General features: G+C 41.6%; 1 protein-coding gene across 5 annotated transcripts in view; it reads left to right on the forward strand.

Moving 5' to 3' along the window:
- Positions 1-16,630, forward strand: part of LOC139392255 (histone-lysine N-methyltransferase ASH1L-like) — a 50,324-nt gene that overhangs the window by 15,476 nt on the left and 18,218 nt on the right. For 4 of the 5 annotated variants that reach the window (XM_071140111.1, XM_071140109.1, XM_071140110.1 and 1 more), the window contains 7 exons: positions 96-302; positions 10,946-11,092; positions 12,530-12,638; positions 12,961-13,116; positions 13,528-13,598; positions 13,716-13,879; positions 16,143-16,295. In XM_071140111.1, the coding sequence (XP_070996212.1) occupies positions 96-302; positions 10,946-11,092; positions 12,530-12,638; positions 12,961-13,116; positions 13,528-13,598; positions 13,716-13,879; positions 16,143-16,295 (1,007 nt within the window). The remainder of the gene's footprint in view (positions 1-95; positions 303-10,945; positions 11,093-12,529; positions 12,639-12,960; positions 13,117-13,527; positions 13,599-13,715; positions 13,880-16,142; positions 16,296-16,630) is intronic. The other variant, XM_071140112.1, reaches the window with a different exon arrangement.

Genomic DNA, 16,630 nt, shown 5'->3' on the forward strand with positions numbered 1-16,630 from the left:
AAAGCATCTCAAGATGTGAATTGAATTCAGAATTATTTAAAGAATCTTGGTGTCTCGCACTTAGCAGTAATACGTATTTTCTTCCACTCCCTCAGGATGAGCTTTGCCGAGTGCTCTCCCGGCACCTGTCCCTGCGGGGAGCAGTGTGACAACCAGCACATCCAGAGGCATGAGTGGGTGCAGTGCCTGGAGCGCTTCCGTGCCGAGGGCAAGGGTTGGGGCATTCGCACCAAGGAGCCCCTCCGCTCAGGCCAGTTCATCATCGAGTACCTGGGAGAGGTCGTCAGCGAGCACGAGTTCAGGTGAGATAGATTTGAATGCATGTATTGATACACTATATATACAAAAGTATGTGGACATCCCTTCAAATTAGTGGATTCCTCAATTTCAGCCACACCCGTTGCTGACGTGTATAAAATCGAGCACACAGACATGCAATCTCCATAGACAAACATTGGCAGTAGAATGGCCTTACTGAGGAGCTCAGTGACTTTCCACGTGACCCTGTTACAGGATGCCAACTTTCCAACAAGTCAGTGCGTACAATTTCTGCCCTGCTAGAGCTGCCCTAGTCACCTTTAAGTGCTGTTATTGTGAAGTGGAAACGTCTAGGAGCAGCAATGGCTCAGCCGCAACATGGTAGGCCACAAAAGCTCATAGAATGGGGCCGCCGAGTAGCGGAGCGCTTATAAATGGTCCTTGGTTGCAACACTCAATACCAAGTTCCAAACTGCCTCTGGAAGAAACGTCAGTCCAAGAACTGTTCATTGGGAGCTTTATGAAATGGGTTTTCATGGCCGAGCAGCCGCACACAAGCCTAAGATCACCATGCGCAATGCCAAGCATCGGCTGGAGTAGTGTAAAGTTCACTGCCACTGGACTCTGGAGCAGTGGAAAATAATTATCTGGAGTGATGAGTTCAATAATTACGCTTCAATAAATCTGTGTTTGGCGGATGCCAAGAGAACGCTACCTGCCCCAATGCATAGTGACAACTGTAAAGTTTGGTGTAGGATGAATAATTGTCTGGGGCTGTTTTTCATGTTTTGGGCTAGACCTTTTAGTTCCAGTGAAGGGATATCTTAATGCTACAGCATACAATGACATTCTAGATGATCCTGTGCTTCCAACTTTGGCGACAGTTTGGGGAAGGCCCTTTCATGTTTCAGCATGACAATGCCCCCGTGCACAAAGCGAGGTCCGTCTAGAAATGGTTCGTCAAGATCGGTGTGGAAGAACTTGAGCCCTGACCTCAACCCCATCGAACGCCTTTGGGATTAATTGGATGCTGACTTCGAGCCAGGCCTAATCGCCCAACATCAGTTCCCGCCTTCACTAATGCTTTTGTGGCTGATTGGAAGCAAGTCCCCACAGCGATGTTCCAACATCTTGTGGAAAGCTTTCCTAGAAGAGTGGAGACTTGTAGCAGCAAAGGGGGGATGAACTCCATAGTAATGCCCATGATTTTCAAATGAGATGTTCACATACTTTTGGCCATGTAGTGTGTGTATGCATTAAGGGGCAAATCCTAACTTCCACAAGTCACATATTCACTTTGTGCTCTATTTTTATTAACAAATGTAATGCAATGGTAAATCTTAGCGCTGGGTGTAGCTATGTTCACAACCGGTACTATGAGTGTAGTAGGTGGCGGGTAAGGGCTGGGTTTGGATAAATAAACAAGTTGTAGGTGTGTCGAGGCTTGACCCCCCCCCCCTCCTCACTGACCATTCTGAACATGCACCATGGCTAAATATGTGGTTGCTTCAAGTTGTGTATTTAGGTATGCCTTAAAAATCAAACGATGTATGGGCTGCATGATGCGACTACAGGCTATTGATGATTTGAGAAAGTGTAAAAAAAAAAAGCTTACTCAGTTTCTTGCCTCAAGCTGCACATGCTGTTCTCTCATCAAGTGATCATATTTTCACCCATCATACTATTCTCAAGTTAATTTTGACTCTCCAAATCGAAATAAATGTTACATATTAGTAATGGCCCATTTATCAAATGGGCAAGACAAAAAGACTTCCGGGATAGTGAATGGAGGCCACTTTCCCGCCAGTACGTTTTTAACTCATGTCTGGTAGTCTACTCCGGTAATTTTGCTGCGACAGGTGATATTCCGCCCAAACTCTGTATGCCATGGGCTCTCCAACCCTGTTCCTGCAGCTACCCAGTGCTTAATTTGGGAAACCAAGTGAAATCTGTTTGGCAACATCGATAGTAACATGTTTTAACAATGAAACATTTCATTAAACTGTTGACAGCCCCCCTCTCTGAGTGCTGAAGAAAGGAATGAAGGAGAGAGGGGAGGAGATGGAAACTCACGGTGGTGAGATATTCTGTAGCTAAAGGTAATGTGTCTATTAATTATGAAATTACTAAGCTAGTCAAAATAAAATGCACTAATTTGTAGGCTAAATCTGAATTTGTTTAATTTAGGCTAGACCACTCTGTACCAAATATCTTAAATAGGTATTTATTTGTTTTTCTGCCATGTGTAATATGCGGTAGGCTATATATCATATAATGGTACAATCATTTTAATTCAGCTATTTTTTGGTGGACTTGGGCTCATATATACAGTGCGTTTGGGCAGTATTCATTTTGTTACATTAGACTTATTCAAGCTACAATCAAGCTACAATCAAGCTACACACAATACCTCATAATGACAAGGCAAGAACAGTTTTTTTTGTTCTAGAAAATTTGATCAAATAAACTATCACATTTACATAATTATTCAGACCGTTTACTTAGTACTTTGTTGAAGCACTTTGTTGGAGATTACAGCCTCGAGTCTTCTTGAGTATGACGCTACAAGCTTGTCATACCTGTATTTGGGTCGTTTTTCACATTCTCTGCAGTTCCTCTCAAGCGCTATCGGCTTGGGTGGAGAGTGTCGCTGCACAGCTATTTTCAGGTGTCATACCCAAGTGTCATACCCAAGGAGATTCAATGCAGTAATCGCTGCCGAAGGTGCTTCAACAAAGTACTGAGTAAATGGTCTGGAATACTTACGGAAATGTGATATTTCAGTTTAGAATCGTTTATAAATTAGCAAGCATTTCTAAAAACCTGTTTGCTTTGTCATTATGGGGTATTGTGTAAGATTGAGGGGGATATTTAAAAATAAAAAATAGATTGTTTTTGTGAATAAAGCTGTAACATAACAAAATGTGGAAAAAGTCAAGGGGCCTGAATACTTTCCGAGGGGCTTTGTATATGTGCCTTAGAAACAATTCACACCCCTTGACTTCCATATTTTCTTGCGTTTTTGCCTGAATTTAAAATGGGTTAAGTAGATATTTTTTGTGTCACTGGCCTACATGCAATACCCATAATGTTAAGCTTGATTAACTAAAAATGAGAAGCTGAAATGTCTTGAGTGTATAATTACTTAACCCCTTTGTTATGGGAAGCCGGAATATGTTCAAGAGTAAACAGTAGTAGTAATAACTTACATAAATTGCATGGACCCCATGTGAAATAAGTGTTTAACGAGATTTTTAAAAATGACTACCTCATCTTTCTACCCCACACACAATAGTGTGTGTATGTGTGTATATATATATGTACACTCAGCAAAAACAGAAACATCCTCTCACTGTCAACTGTGTTTATTTTCAGTAAATTTAACATGTGTAAATATTTGTATGAACGTATGATTCAACAACTGAGACATAAACTGAACAAGTTCCACAGACATGTGACTAACAGAAATTGAATATTGTGTCCCTGACCAAAAGGGGGGGTCAAAATCAAAAGTAACAGTCAGCATCTGGTGTGGCCACCAGCTGCAGTGCATCTCCTCCTCATGGACTGCACCAGATTTGCCAGTTCTTGCTGTGAGATGTTACCCCACTCTTCCACCAAGGCACCTGCAGGTTCCGGAATATTTTTTGGGGGAATGGCCCTAGCCCTCACCCTCTGGTCCAACAGGTCCCAGACGTGCTCAATGGGATTGAGATCCGGGCTCTTCGCTGGCCATGGCAGAACACAAGCAGTATGGCTGGTGGCATTGTCATGCTGGAGGGTCATGTCAGGATGAGCCTGCAGGAAGGGTACCACATGAGGGAGGAGGATGTCTTCCCTGTAACGCACAGCATGGAGATTGCCTGCAATGTCAACAAGCTCAGTCCAATGATGCTGTGACACACCGCCCCAGACCATGATGGACCCTCCACCTACAAATCGATCCCGAGTACAGGCCTCGGTGTAAAGCTCATTCCTTTGGCGATAAATGCGAATCCGACCATCGCCCCTGGTGACACAACTGCGACTCGTCAGTGAAGATCACTTTTTGCCAGTCTTGCCTGTTCCAGCGACGGTGGGTTTGTGCCCATAGGTGACGTTGTTGACGGTGATGTCTGGGTGAGGACCTGCCTTACAACAGGCCTACAAGCCCTCAGTCCAGCCCCTCTCAGCCTATTGCGGACAGTCTGAGCACTGATGGAGGGATTGTGTGTTCCTGGTCTAACTCGGGCAGTTGTTGCCATCCTGTACCTGTCCCGCAGGTGTGATGTTCAGATCTACCGATCCTGTGCAGGTGTTACACGTGGTCTGCCACTGCGAGGATGATCAGCTGTCTGTCCTGTCTCCCTGTAGCGCTGTCTTATGCGTCTCACAGTATGGACATTATAATTTATTGCCCTGGCCATATCTGCAATCCTCATGCCTCCTTGCAGCATGCCTAAGGCACGTTTGCGCAGATGAGCAGGGACCCTGGGCATCTTTCTTTTGGTGTTTTTCAGTAGAAAGGCATCTTTAGTGTTTTCATAACTGTGACCTTAATTGCCTACCGTCTGTAAACTGTTAGTGTCTTAGTGACCGTTCCACAGGTGCATGTTCATTAATTATGGTTCATTGAACAAGCATGGGAAACAGTGTTTAAACCCTTTACAATGAAGATCTTTGAAGTTATTTAGGATTTTTATGAATTATCTTTGAAAGACAGGGTTCTGATTTAGAAGCTGAGTTAGTGCTGAATTTAGAAGCTCAAGCATTTCGCTACACCCGCATTAACATCTGCTAATCACGTGTATGTGACCAATAAAATTTGATTTTGATATACACATACATACCCAGGGTTGGGGAGTAATGGATTACATATAATCCGTTACATGTAAGGGATTACAAAAAATCTGTAACAATAATCCCTTACGTTACCAGCAAAAAATATTGTAATCTGATTGGATATTTTTGAAAAACTAGATTACTTTTTAAATCAGAAACGATGTTTGAGAACTCTTTGACACTTCTGTTTTTTTCAATGACATTCAAATCAGCGTTGAAGAAAGGCATACGTTTACATTTGTTGAGCGAGTCTGACCATAAATCAGACCACTATGATAACACACCAAATGTGTTTGATGGATCGCAGGAATTGGCTTTTGTAGGCTATAGTCCAAGCTTTGTCTTCCAATGGTGCGACTGCTGTCGGCATCCAAAGATTATCCACTTTGAATAAACACTTGGAGGTAAGGATGACAGCAGTGGTGTAATCTACGGCGCCCGGATATCACTTATTGTTATCAACACAGCGCATTGATGTGAATCACACTGCTGCTCTCATTTACCTATTGTTGTGGATGGCTGTTCACAAATCTAAATGTGTATTTGAACCCAATGGTTGAATTCAAGAAGTTTAAGCAGCCTATCAATCATTGTTTTTGAAACCAGTGGACAGCCAGTGAAAAATGCTCTCTTGCTTCAGCTGCATAGTTCGGATCCCAGCCTATGGAATAAAAGTGAGGCTTTTATTGCTCAGTCTAATTCATGGTAAGAAAAATCCATAGGCCTAATGGACACATGTTCAAACTTACACACTTTTGATAGACGTAAAGGGGCAATCTGTAGTTTGTACATTTTTGGACTTATAAATGATATATCCATTGATTCTTAAGAATATAACTTATAAATGCCTCGAGCTTAGTTCAACTGTCACACTTCATGAGAACCCAAAATATTAGCTTGTTTCTCCAATGTTTGTAAACATTGTAAATGTGAACCAACACTGTCATGGATGGTCAGTCCTTTCATCGGTAGCTCTGTCTATTAATCTGAGAGTGGTTAAGTTTCTCCAGGCCCATCCCTCAGCTTTTTACCAAACGAGAGGCGGGGCAAACATTTTATTGTTTCATTTGTGGATTTGCTCTTTAAAAAACTGCATGTTATCAAGATGTCAGTGTCACCAACAAAAAGGTTAACAATAGGCCTATAGCAAATGCAGCATATGGCATTCATTTTTCACATGTAATAGCACTTTTCAGTAGTGCTCAAAGCATGCCATTCCATGAGCGAAACGTTTATTTTTCAAATCGAATCAATGAGCACAATCAGTCCTCCATGACAATAACATCATTAACAACAGAGTAGGGCTGGCTAATAAGCCCTTTGTTTGGGGGTTATGCTCAGGCAAGACAATTTGGCTAATTTATACTTACACATTTCCAAGTCCTGTTTTTGACGATCAAGGGGTATAACATTTATTGGAAGGAAGGGAGTTCTGATAGACTTAGTTTTTTAAAAATGTTAAGATATAATTTAATTATATTATACAGTAGAAAATGATGGGTTAGAAGCCTACAGTGCTTCCTCCTTTAAAAGTTGCATCATACTGCAGAACATACTGCTGCAGCATTCTATGGCACGTTATTTAATTGTCAGCCATTCTTTACGTTAATGCAAGTTAGTGCTAGTTTGACCACCAGAGGACAACTTTGAAGCATTTGAAAGTCTCCCATATTGGTATTACTTGAGAATTTAAAACCTTTTTTGTAATAACGTAGTATATGGGATTGTTCTGAAGAAATTTGGCTTAATTGGATTAATGTTATGGTGTTTCTTTTCCGAGAAAAACGAAACCCTCATGGTTTTCGTTAGGATGGAATGGAAAATATTATGCTTCACAACGTGACAATCGGGAATAGGATACAGCATAAGAGGATTCTAAATTAATATATAAGGGGCATAACATTTCCACACCCTAATTGTAGTGAAACCAATACTCATTTTTTTCAATGACGTGACTCTCTGCCAATAATTACATTTTTAGAGGATTGTAGGATTCTAAATTAGTATCTAAGTATCCATTAGGATCTGTGAGAATATCTAAGGGGATTTTTATATACTTCTTAATTAATTAATAATAATCACTTTTTTTTAAAGTAACAATATTTTGGAGATTTCCATTTTAATTTAACCTTGAGTGAGTGAGGAAAAATACAACTTCATGGTCGGCAGTACAGTACTGGGTTATTTAGCTAAAGAATCCCAATGTCGTGCGGGCAGGGCACGCGGGAGACCGGGGTTCAATTCCCCGACGGGGAGGAAGGTGTAGGCTGTCCTTGTAAATAAGAATTTGTTCCATATGTGTTATTTCATAGTTGTGATGTCTTCACTATTATTCTACAATGTAGAAAATAGTAAAAATAATGAAATCTTGGAATGAGTAGGTGTCAACTTTTGATTGGTACTTAAATAATTTGCTTAATATTATGGTGTTTCTATTCCAAGAAAAACGAAAACCCCTCTGTGTTTCCGTTAGGATGGAATGGAAAATATGGCGCTGTACAACGTGACGGCCGGCAGTACAGTACTGGGCTATTTAGCTAAAGAATCCCAATGTAGTGCGGGCAGGGCACGCGGGAGACCGGGGTTCAATTCCCCGATGGGGAGGAAGGAGTAGGCTGCCCTTGTAAATAAGAATTAAAACAAATATATTTAACCAATACCCAAACTGAGTTTTGGTGAAAATAAAAATCTCATTGATTTATCAAGAACAGTCCCTATGCTTATCTCAGAGCAGCAAGAAAAAGTGCTAAAATAGTTTTAGGCTATTGCTTCTAATTTCAATATGCTACACCACTTTTAACAGCACATTACCCAACACTAGTGATACTCATGTCTTTTATGGTAGACCTACAGTATATCGAAAAATATGTGACTCTCCGCCAATTATTACATAGAGGATTTTAAATTAAAACCAAAAGCCACCTCAGAGGTCTCCTGGTGGCGGCCGGCACGGGTATCGAACCTGCATATGCAGCAATGCATTTTGCGCTTCGGTAGCCCCCATCCACTCCGGAAAGTATCAAAATACAGAGAGGTGTTGAAGGTATATTGTCCTGCTAATAGCCCGTCATGGGCTTTTATAATACTGTACATGGTGGCTAGGTCAGGATAACCAAAACATTTATTTATTTAAGACTATCAGAAAGAATGTTGGTACTGATTTTTTTTATCCAAAGCAATGAATGAGTGTCACTCAGCTTTATGTAGGTGCCGGCTATATGAACGTGTCATCAACTTGATAATATATAACTTTATTTTGGAGGTTATTTAGTTTTTTTAAAAACAACGAAATATTGTCATCTGAATAAAGGCAAACATTTATTTCTGTTTTTAGAGGGAGAAAAATGCTGGGCCAATTGTGCGCCGCCCATAAAGGCCAAAATATAGCCCTGCTAATAGCCATAATGGAGCTGTACAACGTGACCGTGTGTTTGAAAGAGTATATTCCAGTAAGCAGCAACAATTGAGTTAGTAATGTAACACTTCAGAGCCCTTAAGCATTGAATACATTGCAGGTATAGGGGATGTTCATACCTACAGTAGCCGGGCTATAAAGAGTATTGTCCTGCTAATCGGGCTACAAGTGTTTGAAAAACTGTTTGTCAAAATGCCACCAGCTGTCCATCACTACTGTAAATAAAAACAAAGCGTTATTTTTTACATTCTTTATTGTAAACACAATGTCACAAATAATTTGTATATACCTTTCTAATTACTTTTAGAGTTTGGGATTCATTTGATTAATGTTATGGTGTTTCTATTCCAAAGAAAATGAAAAACCTTCTGGGTTTCTGGGAACTGAAAATATGGTGCTGTACAACGTCATTCTTGGAAATGGGGTGAGACATGGTTACTAATTGGTAAATAAAGCCAGTTTACGTCTATTTTTAGAGGGAGAAAAACCTTAAGTCATCTTATGGGTCTCCCAGTCAAGACCTGCATGGGTCTTGAACCAGTATCTGTAGCAACACAGCTTGCACTGCAATTCAGTGTCTTAGACCGCTGCACCACTCAGGCGCTGTACAACGTGACCGGTCGGGAGTGGCCTACAGTAAGAGCAAAATAGTCATAATAACCTAATAAAAACCTTAGTGTAACAACAGTTTTAGTAAGTAATACTGAAGTCGTGCACAATTATCAGTTTCTATTTCGATTTATGTCACCCATTCATTTTTAGAGACACAGTAGGAACCAAAAGCATAATCAGTGCTCTAACTCCCCTTTGCGCTGGTCTGGTGCAATGAAGTGGTGACGCAGGGAACCGTACTAAACCACATATTACCTCTAAAACCCGCGGTGTAAGCTCTCAACTTTTAAAGGAGGAACCACTGTACATAACCAACCCATATTATAAAATGTAACATCCATATATGGCCAGCTATGTCATTTTTAACCTTCAATAGATGTCGTTCAATTGGTAACATATATTTTTGTCCTCTAATGCCTAAAGGGAAAGTAATCTAAAAGTAACTGATTAGGTTGGATTACCCAACCTAAAGTTACTGATTACAATTTTGGATAGGTAAGTAGTAAGCGTAACTAACTGATTACATTTAGAAAGTAATTTACCCAACCCTGCACATAACCACATATATATATTTCCCACAAACCCTACCACCCCTCCCCTAATTGGAGTAAACTAGTAAACAACAGCACTTAGGCTTCTACTTCCAGCTGATACATATATACATTTTACAGACAAAATGTATTTTACAGTTTTTATATTTTGTTTGTTTTTAGGCCTGGCCTTCCTCTAACCTGCACCTCTCCCATCTATTTCTGATGTCCGTCCAGTTTGATTTCTATTTGCCAGATATTTATAACTGTGCTATTAAACTAAAGTTCTGAATCTATACATTTTACAGACACAGTATATTTTACCTTTTGTTATCTTGTTATTAGTCCTACCCTGCAGCTCCATTAAACCCCTCCCTTCTATCCATATTGGATTTCTATTTGCCATATATTTTTAAACTGTGCTGTGATGTTTCACAAAAGTTCTGAACCCTTCTAGTCTAATAGTTTCTAGAGATTTCAAATGAAAAACATTTTGGCTAAAAGTGTTATTATATTCTTGATCAATTGACTGACTTTTCAAATCACCCAGTATTTCTTTCTGCGCAGTTAGCTCCAGGTAAATGTTGCAATTCTTCAGCCGTTCCTGGACCTGTGACCAAAAACGAGCTAGCTAAAAACGAGTACCAAAATAAATTATAAAATGACTGTCTCTTCGCAGCAAAATCTGCAGAGCTGTGAATGTTGTATCCACCGTAGCAATAACATTCTATTGGTTGCAAGAATTTTGTATAATCATTTAAATGGAAAAATTCAAAGTTTTGAATACGGTGTTGTTTTGCGTGTCAATTCATAAAACATGTGCCATGGAATCAGAACATCAGGGGGAAAAATACATTTTGGAGATTTCGTTTTCAAATAACTGAAAGTGAGAGGTTGTAATCGGAATAAATGTTTGCTATAGAACCAGTTTGGATTTAAGTATAACTTGTGTATGACTGACGCCTTTAATGAGGTTGAATGCTTTAATATTTAATTTCTGCCCTCCAAATTCATTATATAAATAGGCCCTTGCGCCTCCTTAGTGCCAGCCGAATATAGAGCAATATAATATTATTATTATTATATTATATAATATAATATTATTATTATTATATAATATAATATAATATAGAGACATTTTGACTTAAGTGTAAGTTGGGAAGGATTTGCGGCCAAATGTATTGTATCTTCCCTGTTAAATCATGATTCTATTTTTGTGCACTTTTGACTGGTTCTGTAGTGTCAGTCTGTGTTCCTAAACGCTGTATAGTATTATTATCTTTTAATGTCCCTCTTACCCGTCCTGTAGAAGTCGCATGATGGAGCAGTACTTCGCCCACAGCGGCCAATACTGTCTGAACCTGGACAGCGGCATGGTGATCGACAGCTACCGGATGGGCAACGAGGCCCGCTTCATCAACCACAGCTGTGAACCCAACTGTGAGATGCAGAAGTGGTGAGTTAGTAGGACAAAAATAGGCCATTTAGCGTGCATATATTTTGGTATGGGTGGCCCAAGCGGGAATAGAACCCACTATCCTTGGCGTTGAAAGCGCCATGCTCTACCAACTGAGCCACACATGACAACTCTAGTAGTGCTTGGGGTTCAGCTAGGGACGGTTTACCGGACACAGTACTTACTTTACCGAAAAGCATGTTCAATGGATATTCTCCCATTAAAAGTGCTTCTTAGTCCTAGACGAGGCTAAATCTGTTTCCAGGAAACTGCCTCTTTGGCTAATGTTGAGGAGCTAATTCTCTAGTCCAGAAGACAGTCTGTTAACACACAATAGTATGATTTACTAAGTGTCTACCAAGCTTGTTATTTTTGACAGGGAACAATACATGAAAGGTAGAACACAAGGTAAAACCAAGGTTACGAGATGGAATTGAAAGGAAGTGAAACAGACAGTTGTCGCTTAGATTTTCACTGCTGAGAGGTAACTTAATACCTAAATCCCCTCACCCCCTCCACTTAATGGTCTGATTCTGTCACGATAACCTGATAAGATCACGTCGTCCGGACTATGCCCGAGTTTACCACACTAAACAGTTTAAAGCCCTTTCACTGAGATAAACCAATTGGCCAACCCTCAGACTATTACAGGATTGCACACCTCAGTCAGGATCAAGCAAGACAGTTGTAGACCTGGTTAAGCAGGCATCTGAATCATTGGTTCCTTTTCTAAGATGCATAACTATTATCGTTTGTCTGGTTGGGTTGAATGAAAAGGCAAATGGGACCTCAACATGTTCATCCCACCGTTTAAGTGAAGAGGAATTTCAGCAACTCTTGGAGGACAGTTGAAGTTGATAAAATAGCTTTTTCATTGTTGAAAGTGTTGTTTAATCCCAAAAGGGCCTGAACACAGACCGTAAAAACGGTTAACGGCGGTTGAGAAAAGACCTGTTTTCTTCCTTGCCGTTCGTGAACATCCAGTCAGTAAACTAGGACACACCGATCTAACAACTCTGTCTCTGCTGTGGTGTGGAGCAGGCCTCGAATAAGAGATTCTACAGGGATAGAGAATTTCCAGTGTGAAGCATGGCCAGTCATCCATCTTGTCACAGAAGAGCGATTATACGGCGTGGTAGCTGGGGCCTTGGACACAGCTGTACTAGTGCCCAGAGACAATGTGCCGAAACTGCTTTTTGTCCTCACAGGATTAAAAATTAGACGGCAAAGGGAAAGTGCAGCCTACACTGTTGTACTGTGCAGGGAGATAAAGAAAGAATGCTGACAAATTGGCACCCTATTCCCTATGTAGTGCACTACTTTTGACCAGAGCTCTTTGCTCAGGCTGTGCCCTATGCTCAAGTTCAAAGCCTGCCTGGGAAAATCTGAGCTCTCCCTTCCGCTCACTCTCTTCCCTCCTGTCTGTTGCTCCTGCAGGTCGGTGAATGGGGTGTACAGGATCGGCCTCTTCGCCCTCAGGGACATGAGCAGCGGCACGGAGCTCACCTACGACTACAACTTCCACTCCTTCAACACCGAAGAGCAGGTGGGTGTGGCTGCACATCAACCATCTTCTCTCAGTTACAGACCCAACTTAACCTGATTCCAGATCTGTTTTTGCCACGGCAAGATAGCAAAAACAGATCTGGGACCAGGCTACCCCCATCTCTCTCTTAGTTATATTACCATCCAAGAGTGCTCAACTGGGTTTCGATCTTTGATCTAAATTCTCCCCATTGTTCCCTTTTCCTGGCACACACACACACATTCCTTTGTATCACCTCATACCTTGACCTTCTCTCCTCTTACCTTCTCCTTCCTACTACTGCTTACTCTCTCTCTCGCCCCCCACCTCTCTCTCTCTCCAGCAAGTGTGTAAGTGTGGCTCTGAGGGCTGCCGGGGTATCATTGGAGGGAAGAGTCAGCGACTCAACGGGATGCCTGGGAAGACGGGCGGGGCACGGCGACTGGGTCGACTCAAGGAGAAACGCAAGTCCAAGCACCAGCTGAAAAAACGAGTGCGTGTAAGGGAGCGGGGGAGTGAGGCAGGAGGAAATGTCAGAGAAAAAAGGTTATCAGGTGTCTTGTTACTGCTGCCGTAAATGGGTCTTTTGATATTTACCGTTGTCGGCTGTTTTTACACAGCGTACGGTGCATAATGCACAAAGACATATTCTGATCCTAAATCAGTCCAATTTTTGCTTTTTCTTTAGCTCTGTAACCTAGAGTGCGGTCTCCTACCCGGTTAGGTTTATTTTAAGGGGCAGTGTGTATGTAGGACTGTGGTTCTTTGTTTCAAAGGATGTTTTTGTGGTGTGGAAGGTTCTATAATAAAAAAAAGATTACACAATGGACATGAATCGTGAGATGGGTGGACTTAACAGAGGCATATGATCAGCAGTACTCATCTCTAACTCTCCCCTTCTTTTCCCAAGGAGGAGGAATCAAGTGACAGCAGCAAGTTTTATCCCCACCTTCTCATGAAACCCATGTCCAATAGAGAGAGGTAACCACACACACACACACACTGCGCGCCCGTGCCAAACACTCAACCACTCTCCCCATCATGCACACGCCAACACACATAGTCACCGCTCTGTCTCTCTCTCTCTCCGTGGCTCAGAAACTTTGTGCTGAAACACCGGGTGTTCCTGCTCAGGAACTGGGAGAAGATGAGGGAGAAGCAGGAGCTGCTGAAGAGGGAGGGCGAGAGGGAGGCCAGCGGCGGCCTGTCCATCTACACACGCTGGGGAGGAGTCATCCGCGACGATGGAAACATCAAGTCAGGTCAGTATGTGAGGAGTCAGAGGCGAGTGTGAGCGAGGAATCAGGGGACCATAGCCATGTGTGCAGAATCACAGAACTAGAATGAATAGAATAATCATTCTATTTCTATATGCAGGAATGTACCAGAGGTAAGTTTTCCAAAAAGTTTTGTAACACTAGTATGATCTTTCCTCCTTTGCTTACAATAGACTTGTGATGATATTAGTGCCACAAAGCTTTTGGGGAAACTCCGCAGTTTAGTCCTGATTTTATAAAACTGGTTGTTTGGATGCTGATTGGCTAAGCAGCGTTCCAAACCATGCTGTATTTGCCGTCACAGGCACACTATGCCCGCTAACAGTTCCATCTGAAAATGATCACTGCGCCTCTCCCATAAGAGTATCATGTTGCTGTCCAAATTCATCTCTTGTATTTATCTCAGCTAGCACATTATTTCTCCTTGCTTCCAGCCTAGCATTTAGTTAGGTACAGTGGGGGTTAATATAAGCTTCGCTGTCTGCCCGTCTTGACCCCGGAACACTTTTTACTTTGGAATTTCAATCTCTGCACCATACATAGACTATGAACGGTGCCTAGGCGATACAACTATGCAAAAATGATTAATAACTTGGGTCACGTCTGTAGAGTGAAATAACTAACAATCAGATTTGTCTGCACTATATCTTCTGGTGAAATAATTATAATTTACTCATCAAAATAAGGTTTTAAAGAAAATATGTACAATACCAGTCAAGTTTGAACACACCTACTAATTCAAGGGTTTGTATTTATTTGTACATTGTAGAAAAATAGTGAAGACATCAAAACTATGAAATAACAAATATGGAATCATGTAGTTAGTGTTAAACAAATGTAAAAATATTTTGGATTCTTCAAGGTAGCCACCCTTTGCCTTGATGACAGCTTTGCACACTCTTAGCATTCTCTCAACCAGCTTCATGAGCAATGATTTTTCCAACAGTCTTGAAGGAGTTCCCACATATGCTGAGCACTTGTTGGCTGCTTTTCCGTCACTCTGCGTTCCAACTCATCCCAAACCATCTCAATTGGGTTTAGGTTGGGTAATTGTGGAGGCCAGGTCATCTGATGCAGCACTCCATCACTCTCCTTGGTCAGATGGCCCTTACACAGCTTGGAGGTGTGTTTTGGGTATTTGTCCTGTTGAAAAACAAATGACAGTCCCACTAAGCGCAAACCAGATGGGATGGGGTATCGTTGCAGAATCCTGTGGTAGCCATGCTGGTTAAGTGTGCCTTGAATTCTAAATAAATCACTGACAGTGTCACCAGCAAAGCACCATCACACCTCCACACATGCAGAGATCATCCGTTCACCTACACTGCGTCTCACAAAGACACGGTGGTTGGAATCAAAAATCTCTCATCAGACCAAAGGACAGATTTCCACTGGTCTCATGTCCATTGCTTGTGTTTCCTGGCCCAAGCAAGTCTCTTCTTTTTAATGGTGTCCTTTAGTAGTGGTTTCTTTGTAACAATTCAACCATGAAGGCCTGCATCACACAGTCTCTTCTGAATAGTTTACGTTGAGATTACTTGAACTCTGAAGCATGTATTTGGGCTGCAATTTCAAAGGCTGGTCATTTCAACTTATCCTCTGCAGCAGAGGTAACTCTGGGTCTTCCATTCCTGTGGCAGTCCTCATGAGAGCCAGTTTCATCATTGCGCTTGATGGTTTTTGCGACTGCACTTGAAAACGTTCAAAGTTCTTGAAATGTTCCGTATTGACTGACATTCATGTCTTAAAGTAATGATGGACTGTCTCTCATTTGAGCTGTTCTTGTCATAATATGGACTTGGTCTTTTAGCAAGAATCTAAAATATATTTAGATTTAAGACTTTTGTTAACTACATGTGTTATTTTATAGTTTTAATGTCTTCACTGTTATGCTACAATGTAGAAAATAGTAAAACATAAAGAAAAACCCTTGAATGAGCAGGTGTGTCCAAACTTTTTACTGGTACTGTAATTCATTGTATTTTTTCTAAAAGCAAAACTACCTTTATATTTAAGTAATACGGCACACGAGGCAGTGATGTATCATGAATACAGACACAGGTAAATGGGTTGACTGGCCCTCTGCTGTTACATTGGGCTGAACAACGCCATTTACCTGTAACTATTCATGATACAGCACTGCCTCTTGTGGCTTATTGCTTACATATAATGGATATGTTTTGTATGCGGTGTCAATGTTTTTGATGGCTTGTTGACTGTGTGTGTGTTTGTCACGTTGTCGTCGCAGACGTGTTCCTGACACAGTTCTCGGCGCTGCAGACGTCCCGGTCGGTGCGCACGCGGAGGCTGGCGGCGGCCGAGGAGAACACGGAGGTCACCCGCACCGCCCGCCTGGCGCACATCTTCAAAGAGATCTGTGACATGATCACCAGCTACAAGGGTCAGTGACACACACACACACATGCAATACTCGCTGACACACACACTCGTGTGTACTGTACTCCTTCACATCAACTCCCTAGTCTCTAGACAAACTTTCATTGCCATCTCTGATGTATTCAGAGAGACTTCTGGTCAACCGGGTTTTAATTCAAGCGAATGGTTAAGACGGTATAAAGTCAACACTTCTCTGTAATGCAACCCAATCTCAACAGGACTCGGTCCACGTGCTTGTACGGACCACTACATCTGGCTTACCTGTGTGGCTTTTGCCTCTACAAACGTCTACTGATGTACATCTGATTCAAATTAGCAAAGACACATTTTCCCCTGAGT

The sequence above is a fragment of the Oncorhynchus clarkii genome, chromosome 32, assembly GCF_045791955.1.
Source record: "Oncorhynchus clarkii lewisi isolate Uvic-CL-2024 chromosome 32, UVic_Ocla_1.0, whole genome shotgun sequence".
Taxonomy (NCBI): Eukaryota; Metazoa; Chordata; class Actinopteri; order Salmoniformes; family Salmonidae; genus Oncorhynchus; species Oncorhynchus clarkii.